Below are 27,170 nucleotides of genomic sequence, written 5' to 3'. Positions count from 1 at the left end.
GTAACGTAGCACCGACTGTCACCATCATGGTCCTCTTCGACTTTGATTCACCACGAGAAGCCCACTGTCGCGACTTTTTCTTAACCACTGGATTTTATCGATTATTTCTTGCGTCGCGATTTCAAACGGGCAGCCGCAATTCTGATACAACGGCAACGCAATTGAGTGAGCCACTAATATCTAGTGAGCTAACGAAATAATAATTTTTGTTTTTCGTTTTTACGAAAATACTGGCAGGCTTTTGCATCAAACTGCTGTGACAAATCTGTAAAAAAATTTGTTTGTAATAAATATTTTGAATGATGCTTCTTGATAATAAAAATGTTGAATTTACGAAACAGCGCCACTTGTTCGAATTTTAGTCGCACTCCCCCTTTTAGGAAAAGTGTAAATGTTAAAGTAAATAATTTGAAATATTTTCTCTTAAGCCTTCTTTTCAGCAATTTTACAAAACAAATTTTAAAAATATTCGATAAAGAAAAATATTAAAATTTCATCACGAACTATAAGTTTTGGTGCGCCTGTACTGCTACCTTCATAACTTTAATCGTTTTAAAACTAAAAAGAAGATTAAAGTATTAAAGAATAATAAATATACATACAGTGAAATCGCGATAGTTCGTACACCGTTAATTTGATAATCTCAATAATTCGTAGCAATCCGTAGGACTCTTGAAAACGTCGCGCTAATTCGTGAATTTTCATACATTTTAAGCCTCTTTTTAATTCACATTTTTTGACAGTGCAAGTTATGTTCAAACTCTTATAAGTGGTTATGCGAAGCAAAATTCTACACAGCTGTGTTTCGAGAAAATAAATCATAGTAGCCACATCATTAGTTGGGTCCATCGTGAAAATGGCAACCAAGCCTGCTCTCAAATCTTTCAAACACAAGGCATTATTTCTTCTATGCATTGGTAATGGAAAAATCAAAAAATCATAAATCAATCAAAAATCATAACTTACTTCAATTCCACAAAAGAGAGTTCATAATGCAAGCCCAGGTAACGCAATTTTCTTAATTTGACTTCGCTAAATTTAAATCCCCCAATTCTAAAACCTAATTAATTCGTAAAATATTACTAGTCCCTCGGAATTACGAATTATCGGGACTCCACTGTATTAAAAAACTTAACTGTGCAAACGCAAACTAAAATGAAACCAAGAAAACAATTTTTTATACAAATATGTGATTGTTTTATTTAAATTTCATACAGTTCGTAGTGTTTTTTACTTTAGAAGTTGGTTTGTGTGCGAATCGTAAAGTGGCTGCGAAATATTTGACATTTTCACATAATTAGAGCCCAAATTCAATCGCATCGTTATCAGTACACACTCACATATGTATGTAAGTATGTATTCTCCTTAACTCTTTCCACTTTTGATTACCGTTTATTTATGTATATACTGACGTACGTATTTAATTATATTTGTATTATAATGCATATACAATATTAACTTGCTTCTACATATTTGTAGTTAATTACACAAAGTAAAAATCAACATTTTAAAGATAATAATAATAAAAGCATTTAATTTATTTTAACTTAAGTTGTTAGTTCAAATTTTGCATTTACTTTATTTTATATTCACTTTTATTATTTTCTTTTTAATCGTAATTGTGTTTTACTTGCGCTTGGCTTAAATATAAATTTTTAAAAAATTTATGTAAATAAAAAAATATTATTTTTTCATTTGCTTATCGATTTCTTTTAAAATAGCATGAAAATAGCTTTTCTCTTGTCAAAGGCTTGCTTTTATGTGTATACATTTGTATGTGTGGGCTGATGTTCGTTTAACATTTTGTATGTGTGCGGGTGCTTTTAATTTAAATTATACATATATATCGGATATTTATGTTATATACTATTTATATTGGATGTGCTTTGTGTTTACATAGACAGGGCCCGAAGGGTCCGCCGGTGTTCAGAGAATGATTTTACTGTGTCTGTTGCTGTATTTCAATCTTTTCCACTGTCATGTCTGGATTCATAGCTGTCGCTTCCTAGTAATTGCGAATAATGAAAAAAACCGCATTAAAATTGTTGCAGATCGATATCAAAATATTCCCAAAACTAACCTGAATTGCCTCAGCCAAGGCTTTGTCATGATCAATTGGATCGCCGTCTGATTGTATGGTGATCTTCTGCTCGACTCGTGTTTCCACTATGCCATCACGTTCGGTCTTGTACTGCAAGCAGAAATTTGTAAAATATACGTACGTATTTACATTCGATTATTTTATATGTTATGATGCTTTTTTATAAATATTCATATTTAAATAACACCAACCGCAAGGGCTTCGAATATGAAATACCAAATTTCAGCAAAGATGAGTAACTATTCAGTAGTTAAATTTTTCAGACCCCCCTTTTAAGGGGTTACATGGGTTTCGTCGGGTAAAAAAAACCTATTTTCAATTTTTTTTTTCTATGTAAAAAATTATTTATTTAATTCAAACTTTTTTCTGTCTTATAAATACTTATTTAAAGAATAATTTCTGAAATTTTCAAAAAAAAAATTAAAACTCCCCCATTGTGACGTCATTTTCGGTGACCCCTCGAAACAAAGGTGCGTCCGCGTTGTAAGCATAACTCCTGACAGGCTCTTCAAAAATGAAAAAACAAAAATAAGTGCTTTAGTTAAGACCATAAACTCGGCCTTGAACGAAGGAAAGAAAAAAAAAGTAAAAATTGGAATTTTGGCAGACATTTTTCCAAAAACATGAAGGATTTGGAAACAATTCAACTCCTTTCCCCGGCTCTAGCCAGAAGCAGGATCCGATATTATAGATCCTACTTCTTAATAAATATGGATGATCTAGACGCTTTAGGTATTAATAACCTTTTAGGCTTTATCCAAAGCTCAGCATGGTTCAATTTGGAAAGGGAAATGTAGCCCAGCCCCTATGGCTCACAACGCACCCTTTTTGTGAGCATAGGAACAGCGATGCGGCTGCCAAACCTACCTACCTACGTAGATGAACAGAAATCATTAGTTAAAGCTAAAATAATCATTATTTATGGCAGGCTTAGTCGATTGGATGATAACTCTTTGGTTTTTACAGTATGGCTCATTTCAATAGATTTGTAACCCAAAAAGAATAACTCAATACACATATGAAATTAAGCTATACTTAGACCAGAGAGCTCGATGTCCTGTGAATATAAGATCTCTGTCACGAGTCCGTAGACATTTCTATTTATGGGTACCCATGCAGTCTTAATCAATAATAGATGCCATACAATGCAAAATCCAGAACCGGATAATGATTTGAGGCTAAAAAAAAGCCTTGCCTTATTGCCATCTGTCTTATTCACATCAGCGTGGCTTCACTAATAACACTTTGGCGCAATTTTCATATTGTGATGCTACAACTACATAAACTAATTAGAAGTGGTAGTATGCATGCAAACCCCAAGAGAACTAACCCCATCTCAGTACAATTTTTTTCCAGTGAATTAAAGTACACATTTTTTATTCAAAAACGCTTTTAGTTTTCTTGAAATATTATTTATAAATCGACTTCAAATGTGATAACTATCTTTAGAGATATATAATAAAATTTAGCAAACAATTTTCGGCAAAATATATTAACCCCTATGTCCTACCTGGTGGGTCTTTTTGACCCCCTTTCTTAAAGACCTCACATGGAAACTAGTTAAAAAGAGCACCTAGAGTGTAGAAATGTGCAACAAAAATTTCAAGCGGACAATTTTCCTAACAGTCACCAAAGATGACAAACTTCTATGAAGTAAAGAAGATGCGTAAATCGCGTCAGTGCTAATACTTCAATACCATAGCTTCGTATTGCTCAATAATGTTACTCAGATGCAGGGTTGGTCAGTGACTTTTTTCTAATGATTTTCGCAAGTATCTCTTCTTCACGTTGTCCATAGTACACAGTTTTTGATCATCAACAAACAGTAATCAATATTAAAATTAATAAATTACTCGAACGTAAGTTCAAAACGTTTTACCCATTATAGGCATAAATTTGAATAAAATATTAGTTTCGGAAGAAATAAATCAATTATTTTCACGGTAGATGGCTGTAGTGATTGATATTTCGTGAAGTATCGATCAAACAATTTAAGGGGTTACATGGGTTTCGTGGCTTCAAAAAATCGAATTTTATTTTTTTAGCTTATTAATTTCTACAACATCTCAAGAATATTATCCTTAATTTTCAAGTCGATCCGAATAATAGTTTCGGAGATACAGCCTTCGAAATGTGTGCGCTCCAAGCCATTTTTATTGTTACTCAAAATTTTAAACGCGTTTTTCTCGGAACCGTGTTTTCAAAGTCGGTTGTCAAATTTTCTCGAAAACTACTCAACCGATCTTGATGAAATTTTACACAGATGTTTGAAATAATATACAATTTACTCGTGCTTGAACGAAGGATTGTTTTTTTTTCAATTACAACTATTTAAAAAAAACAAAATGTCAATGTTAGGTTTGACAAAAGTTTTCATTTTTTTGCAAAAATGTCTGCCAAAATTCCAATTTTTACTTTTTTTTCTTTCCTTCCTGCTCGATACTTCTTACTCGAGAGTAAGCTCGAGCATATCGAGTTTTCTTTTTTTTGAGTAATTTGAGCGATGATTGTTTTGATAGTTTTGACTTTTAAGTAAACTCCTTTTTAAATCTTTATTCATTAAAGTCACTGTAAAGCTAAAGATATGCTGACAAATAAAATTTAAAATTTTTGTTTAGCTACTCGGATTATTCAAAAGCTCAAAAATTTCCAGCAAACATTTGAACAGTTAAGCAATAAACGAAATTCGAGCCCGTATAAAGTCGTTTATCTAGAGCTATAATTTATATCTGAAAAAATAAAATGGTATCGCATCTAGAAACTCCAGGAAACATAAAAAATTTCAATTGATGTGTATCGGCAAATTTTACAGATCAGTTTCCTAGTACATGAAATAGGCTTACTAAACACACTTTTCTCCATCTATAAATTTAATATAAAAATAGTTTTTTGGAAATTAATATTCTTTAAACCTCACATACTTCAAATATAAATATTTACAAAAACTTTTTATGGCCCATAACCAGTTTATATACACATAACTACAAAAGATTTGTACACTAGAACTTAAAACAACTAAACAACTAAATGTCTACATAAGATGCTTTATGTTTATTCACAAGAACTATTTATTTACAATATAATCATAATGAAATATTATATTAACGTAAAAATAAGTTCGGGCGGAAGCGAACATTTTTTCCCCAATGCGTACACATACTTATATGTATTTATTTGTGCTAGGAATGTCACCCACGGCATTAAGTACCGAAAACCCTCAGAGTAGTTGACTTAAATTCCAACATAATTAATAAATTTTTCTCAACTTAATGTGTAGGGAATGATATGGTGTAAAATCATATTGAAAGGAAGTACTCATTAATCCGCTAATTTTCGCATCCCTAGTACAAGGTGGCTCAAAATTTATAGGAAGATGTTATAATTTTTGCAAATCGTGTCATACGTCAAACATGTGTCACACTTGTGAACTAGACAACTGCAATATACAAACCGATAAGCACTGGCGCACTACATCCCGCAAAAGCGGAATAATTGTGTTGATTTTTGACCAATAATTATTGGTCCGTGGAGTTGGCGCAGCGTGAATATAGACGTCAATTTCCTATTCGTGTCACGCCAACTGGAGAAACATTCCATGCTCGACTCGAGAGTTAAGCCACACCAGACCTTGCCGGAAAAATAACGAAGCATCCACGAGACGATGGGCCACGCAATTGCGCGCCACCAGCGCATCAGTTAATGCCTGCTGACTATCAGTCGCCTGTGAATTAGTGCCAACAAGGCATCCACAATCCCAAGTGTGACGCAAATCATCATAAGCGACGAGACGCATTTCTACTTAAGTGGTTACATCAATAAGCAAAATATTCACTTCTGGGGCATTGAAAATCCGCGTATGATGCATAAAGAACCAATACATCTACTCAAAGCCACTGTATAGTGCGGCGTTCAAGCGGGAAGAGTGATGGGGCTTGGTGAACTTGCGGTTCACATAAACAGCAAAGGTCACAACGAATAATGTAAAGAACGCATTTACTGGTCGGGTAATGTCCAATTTTGGCGATTTGGTATGGCCAAAAAGATCGCCCAATTTAACCATCCCATACTTCTTTCTTTGAGGCTACTTGAAGTCGAGTGTTTATGCCAAGAGGCCTCAGACAAACGTAGCCCTTAAGTAGAATATTTGACAGGTATGCAAAGTTATGAAAACTGCGATAAAACGGGCACAAACATGTATCAACATGAGCGGCAGCCACTTGACAGATATCATCTTTTCCACTTAACAGAAGTAAAAATTTGAAAACTAGAATTTTGATTCGTCAGCTATGCGAATGGCAAATTTCTGCACAGTTTTTCAACAAATCGAATTTCGTTTTCATACCAATCCTACATAAGTATGAACATAATATTTCCTATTGCCTACAACTCTGGAAAACTTTCACTAGTGACACAAATTTCTGGTTCGATTGCGAAACACTTTGCTGCTCATGTGGGGCAGGGCCACCTGTTTTTAGAGGGTGTTAGCGTAAAAGTCGATCGCGTCGTTTTGTTATGGCCAATGCTAGCTGACTCTAATCGAGCTGGAAGATGATTTAAACTAGAAATGCAGGCGATCACGATTGGCACTTCCCAGAGCAATACCGGGTAGATGCGTGCGAAAATACTAAAATTCCATAAGATATATAATATACCACGGGGGAGAGAATTCAAAACGTGTGGCCAACATCAGATCGTTAACCGGCTCTCAACGACTTTGAAGGAATCAGTTGATTTGCTGACATAACATAAACACACGACAAAACTGAGATTGTGTTGGTGATATAGGAAAAAATCAACGCAATCTGCGCTCATGTTACTTCGCTGACGTTGGAATGACTGATTGGAAGAGCGTAAGAATACGTGTGAAATGAGAGGGCACAATTCCGCCGACAAAACCACTGTGACGTAACAGCCATTGTTACTCTCATAATTTCATTTCGTATGGCCAAAACTTGGTTATATTCTACCACTTTTGTATGTATGTATTATCGAAACCAAAATCTAATCATCCAAATGAAAGTGGCTTCAAGAGCCTAGACTAAACAAACCTCGTTAAGTTCGGTCAAACGTGAAAGTTTTGCTCACTTTAATTTCTTACCAGAAGATCGTGTAATCGCTAAGGAATATTCTCCCGAAATTATGCGCCGTTCGCTACTTCTCGCTACCACGCAAAACAACCCTGAGTTGGGAAACAACTAATCATTAAGAGAGTTGGGCTTTCAAGTTGATTTCTGAGACTTAGTTTTTCGTTTGATGATGAAAGTTATTCCTTCTGTTCACCAGTTCTTTGTTTTTGTAAGTCATTGTTGAACAATCTCGTGCCTACAAAAGAAGTGTATGGAATAAAGCAAAGGCCATAGTAAATGAGCGATCACAACTCTGTTGCAGAATCTCATATGACGTGGCAGTAGAAATTAGTCGCACAATTTTGCTTCGGATGACCAAAACTTGTAATATTATCCTTCGATATATACAATTTTGTTTAAGTTGCTCTTAGGCACAGAAAGGCGAAACGCCGAGCAATGAGAGATGCGAATATCAAATTATCTCCTCTCTGCCGCCCTTAAATTTTTTTATTGTTCGTTGTATACCTATTTTTTAAATATTTTTTTTATTTTTATACATACATACATAATTGGCGCTTACACCCTTTTTGTGTGTTTTGCCGAGCTTCTCCTCCCATTTGTGGAGTGCGTATTGATGTTGTTCCACAATTGGGGGGGCCTGCAGTTTTAAGCCGACTCCGAACGGAAGATATTTTTTATGAGGAGCAGAGAAATACACTCGGAGGTTTGTCATTGCCTGCCGAAGGGCTACCGCTATGAGAAAAAACTTTTTCTTCATTTTTGTGTTTCACGGAGTTTCGAATCTACGTTCTCCGAATGTAATCACGGTCCAACCCACTCCATTTTGCCAGCGCTTTAATTTCTTTCACAAATATTCAGAAAATGAGAACTTATGCACTATTTAAGAAAATTATTTAAACAATTTCTTACAAGGATCCTATTTAAATTTTGGGGGATTTTAGGATCCCTTAAATAAGTTTCTTTTTTTCATAAAGCATAGGATATAATTTTTTTGACACTCAAATACAATTCAACGGTAATTTTCAAAGTGTTGGCGGCACGTGTAAATATTAAATTAAAAAAATATATAAAATAGGTGTCCAATTTTTTTGGCTATAAAACCAATTTAGGGATTTTTTTTTATCTGGGCCACCCTACTGCATAAATACATAATTATGGTGTGTACGCATTGGGTGTAAGCATCGATTTGCCGGCACATCGAGAATTTCATTTTATTTTCATTTAAACTTACGGTAATAGTTTCAACAGTTCGCGTTTTGCTGCTGAGTGTTTGTGTTGACACAATCTCGCCATGTCCCGAGTAGCCAGGTGTATCTTCGCCTAATATGACGCGGGTCTGTTCAACATGTGGGCCGGTAGTAGTGGTGCTGGTTCCAATCAGAGGCGATGGCTATGAAAAAGTTACCGAAATTTGCTCAGTATTGAAACAGTTAAATTTTTGAACACAACTATACTTTTATGGATGCTTTGCGATTAATGTACTTTTACAATTACTGTATTCAACACATACTCAAATGCTAACTAATGAAATGTAAATAGTATGTGAGTGCACACAGGTGTAAATATATATGATATATATGTATTTATGTACGTATGTATGCGTGTATGTAAATATATGATCAATGAGTTCCTTTGATGATTTGGCACAAACCTTGTAGCTGGTCGAGGTACGCACCACACTGGACCCGTCGTATGGGCCATCGATGGGCGTGCCCGAGTCACCAGAGCTAGTCGATGAAATACTGTCTCCACGGTCTCGGAACTACGTTTTTGCGGTTATTGCGTTGCAATGGTTTTTTTTTTTAATTATTTTGCAAACACATTCCAAACACAGGTCGGTTTATTAGTATCATTTCATACAACAGAACAGTTAATGCAATTTACGAGTACGGCAATCAACACAGACGATTTAAGACGCAAAGGATTATATATAAATAAATACAATGCAAATAAAGTAAATAAAGATTTTTAAATTTAATATGAAAGTAAGAAATTAAGTAAATCATGCAGGTAAAACCTTAACATGCAACGCTACTGCTTGTCGCGCCACGCTCCTTACCTGATCGCCACTAGTTACTGTCGCTGTGGTTTTTACTTCCTGCGTGACGACGCGCTGCTCCTGCTTGTTAGGGTCGTGGGTCCGCGTTGTCGCCACCGTCTTCTCTTCGAGCTGTTCGGTTTTGGCCTTCTTGCCCAAATCTTCGTGTGTTGTGGCTGTGCGGGTGGTTACAGCAGTGGCAGTTACATAGGCACCGCTCACATCGGCGTCAGCCTGGTTAGTTAATGGGGTTTTCAATTGTTTGATGCATAATTCAACATAAGAACATAACAAAGGATATGAAAGCAAATCAGGATTGAAATGAAGAATGCAAATAAAATGTAATAAATGTTATAAGTAAAATGTTACTGAACGAAAATTTGTCTTAGTTGAAAATTTAACGAACAGCAAAGCACTGTAGTTCGAGAAGTATGTACAATATAAATGCGAAAAATTTGTTTTTGAAAAAATGCAATGGTGAATCCGCGCATACAAAGTCATCAAATGTATTATAATTCTTAATTCTATATTTTTCTATATTAGATTACACACCCAGATGAATATATGAAACTCAAATTGTCAAACTGGCACTGCTCCCAATTACATAAGAAGCCCTCAATTGTCTTTCTTCGGGAAGTTTAGTTCAACTTCCACAATACGGAATTTAACCCATGCGACCCCAACGTTGACTGAGAACAATTTTGCATGCTTATAAGTTAACCGGCAGCGTTATTTTTGTCAGTAGCTTTGGCAGCCATATGTGGCATGAAGTTTCCTTAAATAAGAACTCATTTGTGACACTGCAGCAGTGCTAGTTCTGTGCGAGTTCAAAAGTTTAATAACAGTTTTTATATATAATCTTATTTAATTGAAGTCTCTTAATTTTAACGGCGACCTCCATTTTGTCAGATTGGCTTCAGTCTTCGAGATAACGGCATTTGAACATCATAAATATCGAAATCGAGAACCAGTTAAATATTCGACGCATAACAATTACCCGATACATTTTAATATATTTTTTCTTTTTCGTTTAACAAATTTGCTTTAAAATTTAATTCCGCTAAAATTTTCAACAGGACTGTTTTTTAAAATAATCTCAGTTATTTCTGAAAAACACGTAGTTCGAATCACTTAAGCATGAGATGTAGGGTTATTCCGAAACCCATAAAAATTTTCAAATATTTCTTTTCAAATTGGGGCCAATGTGAGAAAACAGAACAGAAACGGAACGCCATTCAATTGGGAAGACCCCAATGTAGTACAATAAATTTTTACAATATTTGCCAAAAAAATGAAATGGTCATCAGCAAGTCTTGAATAAAACATTCATTGAAGGAAATATTGCTTCGCGCACCCTCAGTGGAGGTGGCGATTTGATATTTTGAGCAGACACTTTTGCGATAAATGTAATCCGATTGTAAGTTAAATAAAAATTCTAAGCCAAAGCAAAAAAAAAACCAGCAAGGGTCGAAAGGGTTAATGCGATACCAGTTGTTAAAAAAAATTTTGTAATTGTACCCTAAATACTGAAAGTGAGTCCTAATATTTTTCTCACCTTGTGATTGTTTAGAAAGCATGATTTTTAAAGGGTTATTATTAGTTATTCTCCCAAAAAGGGTGTTTTTTATGTTTTCACGTTTAAGCTACATTTTGTAAGTTTTCTTTTCGGCACGAGTACACTTGCACCACTCTTTAACTTATGAGGTAAAATCTTTTATTCTATGTATTGTAAGTATACGTAGAGGAGGTAGTAAATTTTACACCATTCATTTATTTTAGTTTTACAGACGTTTTTGTATTGTAATGGTTAGATATTTAAATAAAATAACCTAAATTAATTACTATTACAGAAAATTATAATTATTAATTATTATTACAGAAAAATCAAAAACTTTGTGTTTTTCTCTGAAAAATGGGTAGTTTATATTAACAGTCCTCTTAATAAAAACAAACAATGGTGATATGCAAAATCAAGAGAGTGTAGAATTTACTACCACCTCTTAAATTAAAATATGAGCTAAGATTGTATTGATTTTTTTCGTATACCACCACAAAAATCTCAGTGTTTTCTTACACAAACCGTTCTCATAATTGCGGTGCGCCAGCCAATCAGCGCATTCCTTCAAAATCGCTGAGTGCCGGTTAACAGTCTGATGTTGACCACACCTCTGCTTCTGTACATCGTGACAAAATTGGGCTGCCTGAATATTTTAGGCAACCATGGTGCAGATATGCCCATAAATTTTAACGAAATGCAATTTTTTTGATCACAAAAGTATTAACATTAATGTAAAGTATTTGGAAAATATACATCTATAAAAAACACCCTTTGCATTAGAGCTCCTTAAAATTATGCAATATTTGGACTTGCATCAACAATGAATAATGACCTCGAATACTTCAAGTAATTCCATAAATGTAGTTAAATGAAATCGAATCGAAGCTGCAAAAGTTAAACAACAAAAACAAAATCAAAAATCATGCGGTATACTTACATACTAACATTTTTTTCTAAATTACTAATTTATGGTTTACGATTTACGATTTGGAACTTACTTACTCCAGTTCTATTTAAAGCTGTACCACAAAGAGGGACGTTAAAGGGTATAATATTCAAGACTTTGAATAGAAATTAAAATGTGTAAGTAACTCAAAATCTAAGCCAACTATTGGTACAGTTCTAATATTCATTACTTACGAATGCGAAAATAGATATGTAAGTAAATAAATCTTAAGCTTCACGAAAGTATGATTTTTCTACCAATTCAGGCAATTACTCTAAAACATTCGACTCAACTCAAATTCTGCAGTGAACTTGTAACATTTTCAAATTCTGTGAAACTACTAAAAGTGCTCCACACTTGCTACAATACGTTTATGCTTAGAGGCTAACCTTGTGTTCCTGCGTTGAATAGGTGACCTCGCCTGTACCCAAATTCCGCACTTCCTCCTCCACATTGTGTGTCACACCGTCATCGTTCTTGGTTAGCACTTGTTTTGTGGTTGTCTTCACCACCGTCGGTGTACCATATTTGCCTGTTTGTTTTGTTGTTGTGGTAGTTACCGTTGTACCCTCAGTTTGTTTGGGGCTATTCAGAACCATATCCTTAACAGTCTCACTGCCATATTGCTGTGTCATTTCATCCTCGGAGCTGGCCTCCGAGTCGCGGCGTAATGCATTTTTGCCCATGTGTTTTACGCCCTCGAAAAATTGCTCACGTGTGATTGGAACGGTCTCGGTAGTTGTGCTTACTTGCGCCTCTTTGCCGAAGTGCGATGGATCGATTTGGGCATAATTGAGAATTAGTTTGCCTGTTACGGGGTCGCGTACTGCTGTGGCTGGATCGATGTCACCTGTATTTGGATCGATGTCACCATATTCGCTCTTTATACGTCCTGTCACCGGATCGATCTCGCCTGTCAATGTCATTGTTTGTGTGACGGTGGTGCGTGCTCCCGCGAAGCGTGGATCATTTGGATCAACCTGTACAATTTCACCTGTTACTGGATCTATCATAGTATAAACATAGACAGTTTTATTGAAGAACTTGAGAATTCGACCAGAGACTGGATCGATTTCGCAAGTCGCTGGATCGATTTCTTCAGGTCGGCCACGCTCATCGGTCTTGGAAATGAGCAGTACTCGAACAATGACAATTTTGCCCGTTTTGGGATCAACACGCCCGACTTTCGTGTATACATCGCCGGATTCGGGATCAACTTGGGTGGTGGCGTAGAGCGGTTCGCCGGTAGTTTTGTCAACCTCTCCGGTAGCAGTATATATCTTGCCCGAGGATGGTTCGATTTTTGTGGTGTTGGGGTCGAGTTTGTTTTGTTTCTTGATTTCGTTCGTTTTCGGATCGAGATAACCGTAAATAGTGATAACGTAACCGGTCTTCGGATCCACACTGCTGGAAATGTATTGCGATTCCTTTGTGTTCGGATCACTAGCCCCGGTGGGCATCCAAATTTGGTTAGATTTTGGATCGACAATAATTTCCTTGTCCTTCGCCGTGCTGACTTGAGCGATAGGTGCTTTCGTTTTTGGATCGACGCGTTGTTGTACAATACGTAAGGATATAATGCGTGCATAATCTTTATCAGGCTTATTGTTCTTCGGGTTTATTTGGTTCTTAAGCACAATTTGTCCAGTGGCCGGATCAATTTTGATATCACGCGTAACAGTTTTGCCTGATTTTGGATCAGTAAACGTGATTGTGTGTTTAACCAAATCAATTTGCCCATACTTTGTGTCAATCTTTCCAGCTTTAGGATCGAACTGACCACCGGAAGTCTCAACAAGTGCGGTTTTCGGGTCGATAATGTTCTTCTTAGAATCGTATTTACCAGCGAGTGAAGTAACCTCGACAATAGGATCGATTTGTTGGCCCACTTCAATAATGCGACCTTGTGTATTATCCACTTTACCAGTTTTAGGGTCTGTGACCCCTAAGAGGGTGAGCTGTCCTGTTGCTGGGTCAACCTTGACATTCTTAGTCACTACAATTTTGCCTGTCTTGGGGTCAATTGACTTCAACTCACCCGTTCTAGTATTTATTTCCCCATATTTGGTATCAAGCAGACCAGAATCGACATTTAGTACGCCAAGGGAACGTTCAACTTCACCATTAACAGTATCAACTTTACCAGTTGCCGGATCAATGCGACTTGTGATAACAGTAAGTTCCACCACTGGATTGTCTTGTGGTGTGATACAAATAATTTGTCCCAAGCTCTCATCCAAGCGGCCAGTATTAGGATCTGCAACACCAGACACCAGATGCACGTTTCCAGTTTTTGGATCTACTTCTCCTTGGTAGATTTCATTTTTACCGGTCTTTGTATTCAAAGCTAATAGAGTGCCTTTTTTGGGATCAATTTGACCATACTTGCTATCGATTAGGCCAGTCTGAGGATCAAGTATGCCAGTGGAGTGTTCAATGGCGCCATTTTCAGCATCAACGCGCTTTGTATTTGGATCGAATTTGGATGTAATTACCATAATCTTGACACGCTTCTTCTTGGGTTTTGGTGCAGCGGCTCCACTAGCAGCGCCAGCAGCTAACCCACTGGCAGCTTTTTTGGGAGAAACTGGTGTGCTACCCTTGCCCTTACCAGCAGCCGCTACACTAGCAGCCGCTACACCATCTGTGCTACCAGGAAAACCTTTTCCAGACCCAGCACCTGCCACAGCTGCTGGTTCCCTATTGTAACGTTCAGATTCGAGGAAAGCAGCAGTGGGATCGACCAGCGGCTTATAACTGCCTGGAGCACCTGAAGTGTAACCAACCGCCTGACCTTTGGTTGGCGAATAAGAACGCTTTTGCGCATCTGACAATGGCGAAGCTGCTGCATCAACGGCACTGCCTTGCAACTTAGCACGCGTCGTGGGTGATAGATTGCCATCTTTAAGTAGTTTTGCACGGCTTGTAGGTGATAACTGGCCTTTGTTTATTTTTTCACGTGTGCGTGGTGATAATTGCCCGCTCTTCAGCTTCTCTGCGGTCTTCTTGAGTGTATCATCATGGCCAGGTGCATAATTGAATGCAATTGCGGTTTTCTTTTGCTCAGCGGTGGGCGACAACTGTCCATCCCCATCTTGACCAGCGCGCTTACCACTCTGAGGGTCCTGGTCATAACGGAAGCCGCCAGGAATGTAAGACTTACGCGTGGGACTTGTTTCAGCAGTACCTTCTGAATATTCATAAGGTCTAGTGTAACCGGGTTGACGCGAAGCACGGTTCTTATCATCATTGACTTGATTATTGGGTCCACTAAGCTCTAGATCAGCGTAGACCAACTCACCACTCTTACCATCCTTATTTTTGCCGGATTTTTCCTTCGCTTCCTTCGTCGGAGATGCGCTCTTGCTCTTGCGACCGGACGAGAAGAGACCACCACCCTAACGTGTCGATTTATAAAACATATTTCGGGAGCAAAATGTGCGAGTGTTCATTTGTTTTGGTTTTTTCGCGCATATGTTGGTTCATAAATGTTTCCAATTATAGAAAGAAATAAAAAGGAAAAAATAAAAATGGGGATAAATAAAAAGCTACCGACAATCAGGTGAATAATTTAAAACTTAATTAAAAACTTAGGGTACACTACCGAAATACATACAAAGTATATACATATAATACATACTTAAAGAAAACTCTCTAAATACTATACTTAACTTAAGAGAAAGAATCAAAATTTTTGTGGATAGGGGACAAGAAGCTACAAATGAAAATCTTAAGAATTTGGGAGACATCTTGGAGACATCTATGCAGCATACATATGCAAATGGACCACAGTACGCCACATCACACATCGGATGGAGTGTATTTAGAACAATCGAGCAATGCACACGTCACGCATTCTTGGAGGATCTTTTAACATTATTATATTTTCGGTGGAAGAACAGGTCGGTATGTACTCGTATGCTACACTATACTAGTTCTTATTTACATAGGTACGTCAATATACGAGTAAGTTGATATACTCAGCTGTTTACATAAGTGAATACTTACGCGAGTTTTACCGGATTTATCCGACTTGTTAGAGTCATTCAAATCTTCATTGCCTAAATAAGGAATGGGAGATGTTATATTTTTAACTTTAGCAACTTGATTCAATTGCTAAACTCACCGTTAATGCCCTCAGCGGTGGCACCAGCAGCACTCTTAGCTGCCTTCTCTTTCGCAGCTTTCTCCTTGGCGGCCTTCTCTTTGGCCTCCTTTTCTTTCTTCTCACGTTCCTTGCGTTCTTTCTCCTCCTTTTCTTGTTGTTTCTTCTTCAATTTGGCCTCCTTTTCGGCGTCAGCCTTTTATTTAACAAAAATGCAAAAAATTGATTAGAATCAAAAGTTGTAAAATATACTTTCTAATAGACAAAAATAACTGTAAAAGCGAGACAAGTTTTCAACAAAGCTGAGCTCAAGTCATTACTGTTCAAGCGTTTGCATGCTTATAGCTAATTCATATTAGTACCTAAATATGTATAAGTGTAAATATACAAATAAAAGCTTAGAGCCAAGAGGCCTTAGAAAGCAGCTGGGTAAATTCACCTTTGTAATAATTAGATTTGTCATTTCAATATCGGAGCGTTCGGATTCACGGCTTGCTGCTTTCTTAAGCCAACAAAAGCAATTGGTGTACAAGTAAGTATGTATGTAAAAATATGCATTTCAATCGTTTTAAGTAATACGAATGTGGTTTGTAAATCTATTTAGTCTATAGATTCTCAAAAATTATAAACAGCGATTACGATCGTATAATACAAAGTTTCAAAAACATTTCCACAAATTAATATTTTGTTATCCCGCAAAGTGTACATACACACATATATAAGTAAATAAGGTAAGACGTTTTGGAAAGTAAAATAATGAAGCGAAAAATACACAAAGATGAAAGGCGTTAAAGTGAACAAATATATGTAGTGGTGTACGAGTAAATGAGCAATATCGGTAAAGTACATATTTACTGAGACATTTAAATGCAATGTATGTACGTATGTATACATGTACGTGAGTGTATTTTTTGTATGTTTTCCTTTTACGAAACAAATTTCGCAGCGCCAATATTAGGACATTTTAGCCAATTATATATTTTTATATTAACATTAGCATATATTTGAAATTTTTTCGAAACTTATAGTGGGCAACAAAATGAATGGGACGAAAATCAGAAATTCAAAATTTTAATGGTCATTAGGTCACCTATGATAGATAATTTACTTAGCAGCCATTTAGAATTTCACATTGGTATTGAACAAGCAAATTGAATCTTAATAACAAAATAATGTAAGCGAGTAATATCAAATATTTATATATCTTTTGCGCATATACATACATATATGTATGTATAAATTTACTTATGTATATGGAAATCGAATTTTTTCGAGTGCTCTGAATCAAACTTTCATGCATCTCTACTAAGGCATTTATCATTGAACCGGTTTGTAAATCTTCGAATTTTAAATGACAACCCCACAAAAGTGGGATTTCCAGCAGTTTTCAATACCGATATTTGTCGACGTTAGCCTTGCACTTAGCACCGACTAGCTCGTGATCAACCACTGTTCACAGGAAACTCTGCTCCATTTCTGTCCTCCAAGGTCTAATTCAAAGATTTTTGATTCAACCACCGGTTCTACGTTAGCGAAACGTTAATTGTAATCTGTACCAGATTTTTTATACATTTTTTTATAAAAAGTAATAAAGCGAAGATCATCATTTCTAATATGATTCGAATTAAAAAAAAAACATCTATTGCACCGTGCGACCAAAACTGAAAAAAAATTAATATATTCGCAGAACAAGGGGATTGTATTGGTTCAGTTTTTCTTTGCGACGTCAGGATTTTTATTTTTAAAAAGACTTTGCAAGATTTAAGTATTTCAAAATATTATTTCAAACAATCAACGCAATATACAATAATAATATTAGTGGCATAACATTTAAAAAAACAAATTCTCTGAAACTTAAAAAAGTCAAAATTTAAATTTTTTAAAGAAAAAAATTATTGGTGCGCAAGAACTAATAAGTATTGAAAATGTCCTTTTAAAACTTTATCCCTGTATGTCCTGGAAAGACTGTATATATAAGACTACTACCACATTATCGAATTTCCCCCTTCTAACTTTATAAATTTATCATAAAAATTTTAAAAAATTCTCTCTATAAACCAAATAATGCATGGCAATGTATGAGAAACATAAAAGATTTAATCAACAAAAGTGTAAATCAACGTGCTGCTGAAACCAGAGGTCAAATGAAGTAATACTGCAATTTCAGAATTACCATTACAGTGTGTGAAGACTATGCCCCTTAAATATATACATTTTTTTATGTGTAAAATTAACTGCCGCACGGTGGTATATTTACATATATACAGATGCAGCTAATTATACTCGTATGGAATATGACAAACGGAATAAAATCCGAATAAAAAAACCAAGATCAAAGAGGTGTTTTAAAGTACGAACAAATACAGAAAAGTTTTACAAATGATGGATACTAATCTAGAATATAATAATATATCATCCACAAGTCTAGATCCCTGTTTGTACAAGCCTATCCAGTTTGTGAGAAACACGCTGCGAACTTCACGCTTTAGAAGAAATTGTAACATAAAAAATCATATTCATGTAAAATAATAATTTTTAATAATAATTTATTTTTTGAATAAGCACAATGATTCATGCTATAACTGCCTGGTAAATTTATCACTTTATTTTCAGAGCATTTGCTTGCATTTTCACCTAAGATAGATATTTAAAACATTCGTTTCCTTAGAATCTCCATTAAGAGACTCAGGAAGAGTTGATGTAAATAATAAAGCAAAAACTGCGATTATCGGATTCTCGAAAACCTGCAATTTGTGCAGTTCGGGACTTAAATACACAGTTTTCTCGGAACTCGAAATTTAGAGTCCTGGTATTAAATGCCTTTCAATTTCGCAATCTGATAAAACTTTAATTTTCTGTACCAAAAACTTCATAGAATATCATTTTTTTTGTTTCGGAACTCAGCATCATTATAAAATAAGATTTTAGAAAAATTGTCATACTTTTTATCGCTTTCATTATTTTATTATGAATAATAGCAGGATGAGAATTTATGCTACAATTATTGGGCATTAATATAGTTAAGCATAAGCAAGCACATTAAGAATAAGAAATATTCAGAAAATCAAATTAAAACAAAAAAGTTAATTAATATAAATTAATTATTTTCCTCCTTAAGAAATCACTTATCTGTTGAGAAATGTATCAAGAACTCCAAATAATCGGAACCTTAAACGCCAAGCGTAGAATTTTAAATTTTCAATACATATTTAGAGAAGAAAAAGAGAATGGGCACTGCAGTAAGTAAGCGACCCTAACATCAATAAAATCCTAATGAAGATCGGATGAACGGGTATGTTACAGAAATCGGTGCAAATGGCACTACCCAATGATGTGTCCAAAAGACGGATGCACATGTAAAAGATATATGAATTTTTTCGATGTGACCACTATTTTTTAAAACTCAATACTTCGATGAAAAGTAAACATTAATGTTTTCAATACGTAAATCTATTTTGTGCGTCCTTAATCTATATAGAGTTTGCCAGTAACGCAAAAATTATAGCCTACAACCCTAGAGCCCTGAACGGAATGAGATCGAGTAAAGGGGAATCCAACCTGGCAATATTCACTGGTATGAATGATTAAGAAATACGGATTATGCCAAATCCGTAAACCCTTATGTTTTAGAAAATTTTGCAATGATTACTTCAGAAATTTTTACACATAAACGATAGCACTCAGTATTTTTAATTTTTTCTGTTTTTTTTTTAATTTTTATTTTATTCTTTTTGGTATTTTCATGCAATGAGAGCGGAAATCGACGTTAAATCCTATAATTACTTAGAGAGTCCCTATATTTTGTTTTAGAATTATTATGCACATATTGACATAAAAGAGACGTAAGTAATTATTTCCAATCAAAATTCTGTGCTATATATTTCAAAAATCGACAAGCTGGTATTCTGGAAGGCTGCTAGTCTACTATTGCCAATTGTTTCTGAGACTCACACCGCATTTTCAATAAATTTCAATATAAAACTGTTAGACTCAAACATTAAAAATACCACCTTGATCAAAAAGTTCTCGGAACAACCGACAGGTGACGTTCTAAGTCAACAGATTTGACTACTTTTTTCTGTTGGTAAGTGCCACATCTGTGATTAACATTCCTACCAAAATTGTATCACTATTACCTGACATTTGTAAAAGTTAAGCCGTCTAAAGTAAATCTAACTCTGAACGTGTTTTCGATATGGTTTTCGTGACGAAAGTAGTGGCAGGTGATGCTGAGCTCGAAAAATTTAACATATATGTACATATATACCTTCTGTTCCCTGCTGCCCGACAGGATATCACCCTGAAATAGGTGCGCTTATCAGAGATAAAACCCGTTTGGTTGTAGGTGACTTCAATGCGCTCTACGATCTCTGGCATTCAAGCCTGCAAAACGATCGGTGGGGACAGCTTTTGGCAGAACAGATCCCTCCAGGATAATGCGTAACTGCAGCAGCTCGCCTGACCTAATAATTGCTAGTGCTGGCCTGATCAATGGCATAACTTGGCGACCTATGCTATCTCTGGCATTGAACCATCTACCTATTATCGTCTCAATTGAAAGGCCTGCCGGCTTTGGGTTCGCGAATCACCGTTTCTACATTAACTTTGACAAAGTTAATTAATTGGGCCGGCTTTGCAGAATTTACCGAGGACAATTTCGCTGTTCTTGCCATCCCCACCGATGTGATCGTAGGCGAAGGCGCATTCCGCAAGGTAATCATTGTTGCTATGGCGCGCTTAATTTCAGCTGGAAAGATCAGGGTCAAATATTCCAATTTTCTAGGTAAAGCCGCCGTCCTAGCAAACGAGCGTGACCACCTACGCCAAGCCGATCCAGGGTATCTCCAGTGGACCAAATGGGCGGAGCACTTCAAGACCCGCAATTTCAACTCTGGTATGAAGGTCCCTATCGAACCCGATGAAGCACAACGACAAGGTGGTAATCACTTTTTTTGGTTGTACTTCGTCTGACTCGAAGATATGCGCGAACTTCTTTAGCCGATAATTCATTTTGAATCATCCGGTCGTCAGGTAAAACTGCCGTGTCTCCAGACGGCTGCACATACTGGCAAACAACTGTGCATCGTTTACTTTCTCCAGCGATGAGGTTCAGATAGTAATCAATAAAGCAATAGCTTCAAGACATTGGCCCCGACGGATTTAACTGCTGATGCTGGAAAACCTGGATCTATTGGGAGTAGGATATCTGAGAAAGGTATTCAACCTGACCAGTGGAAAGCAGGAAGTGTGGTCCCACTATTGAAATATGTGAAACCCGTCAGCCGAGGGGAGTCTTATCGTCCGATAACAATCCTTTCCCTTAAACTTAGAAATCTAAAGCAAATGTTTAATTGTTCTATCACTCGTACTCATGCTCGAATTAAACCACCCTCAAACAGATCAGTACTACTGTGCCATTGTCATTGTAGAGTTGCATATGCTAACAAAAACTTTTGTCAATTCGGCATCTAAGCTTGATGACTTCATCACGAGACTATTAAATTCAAATGAATATTGCTTTATAGGATAACTGGAATTTGGAAGAGATTAAAGGATGTTAGCTTCTTTAAGAAATATTAATTATTATCAAATCTTTTACCAACATAAGAAAAATTAATCTCTCTGCACCGTCCGCCTACAAAACACTCCTATATGGGCGCTACTCTTCCACAGAAATGGTTGCGAAAACTGCTTGCAACTGGCTTAAATATACTGCAAAAACAAATTATTTATCCTTATGAACAAATTGGACACCAAACATAAACGAAGAACAAATTTCCAATTTTTTTTCTTTTTTAAAACAACACCAAACACAAGCTTATCGTAGTTTTCGAAAGCTTTGGAGGACAGCAAAATTCCTGAACGAACAAAGACACTTAAAGCTCAGATCGAAAAAATACATATTAACTAAGTAAAATAGATAAATAAATACGTAAGGCTCTTAATTAAAAACTGAATTGAAGAAAAATATTGTAAATACGAGCGTAACTATAATAATATAGGTAGAAGAATAGAAATTGGCTGTTGAAAATGAAATTAACCTGATCTTTGCCAAGATAGGCGACGGCCGAGGCAGACTCGCCGGCTGCCACATCAGCACCGGTATGGGTCGAATAATCACCTTCGAGTGAACTCTGCGAAGAGGCGGAAGCTGTACCAGTGCTCGATTCACGTTTTAACTACGATTTGGGGTTATTTGGATCAAATAATTGTTGTTTTGTTTTTTGGTTTTTGTTGTTTGTGTTTTGTGGTTTGTGCATATTATCAATTGTTTAGTTGGTTAATCATGGTTAAATGTATATGAAGTATATGAAAAATTAGAAGAAAAAAAATTACGCAGACGCATTTGCCAAAAGCGTTCATTTCAGAAATATTTTTAATTTTTAAATTATTATTATTATAAATTTTGTTTTTTGAAGCACATTGAATATTTGTTCATCGTTTTTTAGAGTTTTACATACATAGTTATAGAAGGATGTGGGTGTTAGAAAATTAGGTGTGGTAGTGCACACATTTTTGGTTTTTGGAAATTTTCGCAAAATTATATGTTTTTTTACATTACATTTACGGTGTGTTCGATTTTTGTTGATGTTTTGTTGTTGTTAGTAAAATTGGTTAATTTTGTGAGGAATTAATTACAGAAAGAAAACAAACCGAGAAAAAGGAAGGAAAATAAATTTGTCAGTTAATTTTAAAGAAAATCAAAAACAAAACATATCTTTTAGAAAATTAAATTTCAAACGAAATGATTCCCTTAAAGATGGGAGATTTTCGCAAAAAGAACTCAAAATATACCTTTTCCTTTTTATCCTTCTTTAATGGACTGCGACTACGTGGTGAGTCGAAATCGGGAATGTGCTCTGGTGGATGTCCCATGGTGTGACGTTTCTGAGCATCTTTCTCCTTTTCGGCCATTGCGAGAGCTTAAATTGTAAACACATTTGAGTGCGTGGTATTCTAATTAGCCCTAGCATTATTTCACCCCATCTTACCGTCCATGCTTCGCGATGTCAAACGTCTGCCCGACAAACTACGATCGAACTTCGGCGCTGTGCGATCGATTGGATTTCGTTTGCTTTCGTACAAAGTACGCCCCGAGTATCTGTACTTCGACCCGAAGCGTGGGAACAATGACGTCTTAGTCGGTGGTTCAGGGGTCATCAGACGGAAGAATGTATGGTGCTCCACACATGACTTCCACAATTTCTTAGCGGCTTGATGATTGGCTAATTTAAAGCCAATTGTCGATTCATACTGCTCAAACTCACCGGGGCGTATTTTGATGTAAAAGTGATGACGCTTGTAAGAAATCTTGAGGATTTTCGGCCATGCGAAGCGATTGATGCGTAGTCTATATGGGAAAGCAAATTCCTCAAACATAAACTTAAACGAATTTCGGCAAAGGGTACTCACTTATCGCGGTACACAAGCAAGCCTGATGCGCAAACCCCCAACATAATGTCAACGCCCTCCGAGTCCTTTGCTGGGTGCAAATCAACGCCATACATAGCCAGCTTTTTAGCATTTTCCAAATAATGCAATTCTGCTTCAGCAGGTGCTTGACCCCTAGACACAAATACATACATATTATTGAATTGATTATGTATGTATGTATGTATGTTCAAATACAAACTTGTGAGTCTTGTGCAAATCCATAACCTTATCCTCCAACTCTGGAGTTTGGTTGGGTGCTATTTTGAAGTCCTTCAAATAACGGCGATCTGGCATCTCTTTCGGATCATAGTCACCCATCTCCGATTGCACCAGATATGAGCCGAGCAGAGCGTGTGTGACGAATGTGCACGGCAAACGACCTTCGAGGATATCATTGCGTACTTGCAGGCATAACTGGTAGCGCGTGATGTCCTCTTGTAGCTGCGAAGGTTCTGGTGGGTAAAATTTCACAGCAAACTGCAGCACCCATGGATCGCTACGGAAAAACTTTGAAACTGGTTTATCCAAATCCAACCAGGTTCGTGGATCTGAGGGCGTTTCATAAGTCAAACCGAAGTAGTCTTTTTCCACAATATTGAGGCCAGCACAAATGGTATTGATCAGATCGCGACCCTTAGCTTTTCGCTGCATGTGAAAAAATGCACAGAAAGAAGTGCGAATTTCAAAAATTTAAACAATAGCAATAAAATTGGTTTTTTACTCACATCGATCGTGACGTCAAGCAAAGAGCCATCGAGCAAAGTGACACGCGCCAGTCCAGCTTTTCCGGTCGTATTCGCCTTTTTGCTCTTCGTAGGCGTATCAGCCTCGGTTCCAGCGGTGGCAGTTTTCGTTTCCGCTGGCATTTTTTTAGTATTCTATTTTACTGATTTTAAACTATTTTGGATGTTTTACGTTGTTATAGATCGATCTGCAATAAGGAAAAATAGGAGTATTTTAATAAAGTAAAAATAAATTATTTTATACATACATGTGTACCTATGTACTTATACATACATACATGCAATAATAGATATAATAAATTCCGATCTATCAACAAGCAGCCATTTAGCTTGGAATTAAATTAGGGTTGATTAACGTTCTTTTGAAAAAAATTATAAATTATCAAGCGTCTAAAAGAGTAGCATCTTATAGCTACACACGAACATACATGCATACATACACATACATGTATTCTGAAATGACATTAATGAAATTTTAAATGGCAAAACGCGTACTCGAGCCACATGAGTTAATATCTGTCATCTCCAAACTTGATGATACGAGGCGCGATCAAAATGTTCTTGGGAAAAGAAATAAGTGCCGAGACAAGTTTTTTTATTGTTGTTCGCCTTTTAATACGACAAACTACACAAATTGTTTTCCCACCATTTAAAAATTTGTGTTTCAAAAGACCCAAAAATAATTTTTGATGATGTCAGCTGCCGCGTGAATCTTCACTTTGCGCGTGGTTCGATTATTAAGCAATTTTTCTCGCACTAATAAAACAAAACAGTTGCGTCCAAGTCAACCAAAACAAAATTATGTTGATTAGAACGAACTCTTAGAAGATGAACTTATCACGCTTATGGAGGAAAAAACAAAGCATTATGACAGTGACGGAGTTGAAACTACAAATTAAGGAAATTTGGAATGAAATTTATAAAGGGTTTTCCAATAATAGGTGTTATGAATGAATGGATTGCGCCATCGAGAGATGATTAACGATTTTTTATGGCCGGATTTGGACGGTATTGATCTGGACAACGTTTATTTTCAACAAGGCGGCGCTACGTGCCACACAAGCAACGAAACCATTGATCTTTTACGGGAAAAGTTTCCGGGCCGTGTTATCTCTCGAAGAGGTGATCACAATTGACCACCGAGATCTTGTGATTTAACTCCTTCTGACTTTTTTTTAGGGCCTCGTGAAAGAGAAGGTCTACGCCAACAGCCCAGGGTCGATTCAAGATGGAATTCGTAAGGCTATCGAGGACATAGGGCAGCCACTTTGCAATTCGGTTATGGAAAATTTCATGAAAAGGATATTGTCCTGTAAGCGTGGTCGTGATGGTCATTTGCCTGATGTTATTTTCCACTATTAACGGTATACCTTCTTATTTATAATGAAATAAACATCCGATCATTTATATTAAAAAATAGCATTTTTCTTAGAATATCAAAATAACACCCCTTATTGAAAAACCATTTAGTAATCTTCTGCAAAAATTATTGGAACCAATGTCCGACCGCATATTTGAATGAAACGGTTTACATATTGACTTAATTTCACCTACTTCATGATTTTCATAGAGAAACTAACTAACTAACTAAAAACTAACGTGAAGCGTAACGAAGTATCACTGAACATTTTGTATTATATATGAATGAAAGTTAATACCTATTTTTCAACATCGAGACACATCTTCTTTAAAGCAGTGGTTGTAGTGACCTTTATAAAACTGTAGGCGAGATAGTATATCGGTCGATTTTACCATTTTTCTATATTGTTTTCTGTGTACAAGTAGGAGTGTATGCATAGGTTAAGTTGAACTGGTTGGCTTGTAAGCACGCATAGACCGGTTCGATCCATAGCGATGAGTGTATATAGTTATAAGTACAGTAAGTTTTGTAAAATGGGTTGGCATGGAAGTAATTTCACATTCTCCGATTATATTATGGCTTTCCTCTAATAATTGTTGGTTGTCACTTGAAAGCAGCTTAAAGATTTTAAAAGCAAATTGTTATTGTTCCTGATCCTCCTCTAATCCAAACTCCTCTCTTCCTTTTTCTGCCTGTTCGGTTCTTCTCCCTCCTTTTCGTCTATATGGTATTGCAATGGACGAATTTGACTCTTTGTCCAGCTAGGCTCTTACACGAGCAGATATTTACCTGTGACCTAACTGTTACTGAAGTATCTGCTTGTATTTTTCCCAATAATACCAATCGAAAATGTTGCGGTTACATTAAGACAGGAATTTAGAGGCACTGTTTCGTTTATCAAGGAACCAGCATTAACACCGCCTTGAAATACAACGGAGAATATCTCTTTCCAAGAGGAGCTACTTTGGACTAGGTAGGCAATTGAGTAGTAAGGGACGTTACAACGACGAACAAAACTAACACTGGAGTGGAGTATTTCAGAGAAAAATTCTGCGGAAGGTTGTTGGACCGTTGCAGGCATAACCTTGGAGCCAACAGCTTCGTTGGTTCATGTCGTCCGAGTGGATACAAATGCTCCGGCTCTGAAAGTATTCCATGCGGTACCAGCTGGTGGTAGCAGAGGGAGAGGAAGGCTTCCTCTACATTGGAAAGATCAGTTTGAGAAGGACTTGGACTATTGTGAAAATCAAGAAGAAGAAGAATGTGTTTAATTCCGATATTACAAGTAAAAAACTGGATGAAGCTATGAAAGAAAAGCGGTAGAAACATTGCAAATAAATTTTATTAGATATTAATAACACTGTACAACTTAAAAAAATAACAAGGTTCCGATATTGGATTTTGGTACACAAGGCAAAAGAAAATATATGCTTATGGGCAATTTGAAAGTTTACGGCTTATTTTTATTACATTCTTAAGATAAATCGGCATAGAAAACTGTATGATCCTAACATTTGGGATATACGTTGCACTTCGCAATCCTATGTAAAACACAGTGGCTAACATTTTGATGGATCATTTTATCCCCCTAACTCCTCAATAGATGGGCTTTGGTTTATAAAACAACTCCTCTCTTGTGGAAAAAGATAAAAAATACTCGAAATTTTTTCAAGTGACATTGCACGTCAATCATATTTGTCACTTGTGAACTAGACAGCTGCAGGTTAAAATAAAGATTTCCATAACGCGAAATCATACTCAAAGTTATTCAAAAACAAAATTTTATGAATAATTTTGC

At 36.2% G+C, this 27,170-nt stretch overlaps 1 protein-coding gene across 8 annotated transcripts in view; it reads right to left on the bottom strand.

The window, feature by feature from the left end:
• Positions 1–1,173: 1,173 nt before the first annotated feature.
• The window catches only part of LOC129246226 (protein 4.1 homolog), a 111,894-nt gene continuing 85,897 nt past the window's right edge, over positions 1,174–27,170 (bottom strand). For 5 of the 8 annotated variants that reach the window (XM_054884863.1, XM_054884867.1, XM_054884864.1 and 2 more), the window contains 14 exons: positions 23,995–24,200; positions 23,469–23,914; positions 23,249–23,401; positions 22,828–23,186; positions 22,631–22,758; positions 21,877–22,014; positions 15,857–16,031; positions 15,739–15,791; positions 12,120–15,128; positions 9,248–9,460; positions 8,840–8,950; positions 8,420–8,578; positions 2,081–2,191; positions 1,174–2,005 (listed from right to left, as the gene is read on the bottom strand). In XM_054884863.1, coding sequence (XP_054740838.1) covers positions 1,940–2,005; positions 2,081–2,191; positions 8,420–8,578; positions 8,840–8,950; positions 9,248–9,460; positions 12,120–15,128; positions 15,739–15,791; positions 15,857–16,031; positions 21,877–22,014; positions 22,631–22,758; positions 22,828–23,186; positions 23,249–23,401; positions 23,469–23,914; positions 23,995–24,135 — 5,262 coding nt within the window. In that variant the 5' untranslated portion in view covers positions 24,136–24,200 and the 3' untranslated portion in view covers positions 1,174–1,939. The remainder of the gene's footprint in view (positions 2,006–2,080; positions 2,192–8,419; positions 8,579–8,839; positions 8,951–9,247; positions 9,461–12,119; positions 15,129–15,738; positions 15,792–15,856; positions 16,032–21,876; positions 22,015–22,630; positions 22,759–22,827; positions 23,187–23,248; positions 23,402–23,468; positions 23,915–23,994; positions 24,201–27,170) is intronic. The other 3 variants (XM_054884869.1, XM_054884870.1, XM_054884871.1) reach the window with 3 other exon arrangements.

This window comes from Anastrepha obliqua, chromosome 4 (assembly GCF_027943255.1).
Source record: "Anastrepha obliqua isolate idAnaObli1 chromosome 4, idAnaObli1_1.0, whole genome shotgun sequence".
Lineage (NCBI taxonomy): Eukaryota > Metazoa > Arthropoda > Insecta > Diptera > Tephritidae > Anastrepha > Anastrepha obliqua.
The sequence above is the reverse complement of the archived record's forward strand: the minus strand, read 5'-3'. Positions and strand labels throughout refer to the sequence as shown.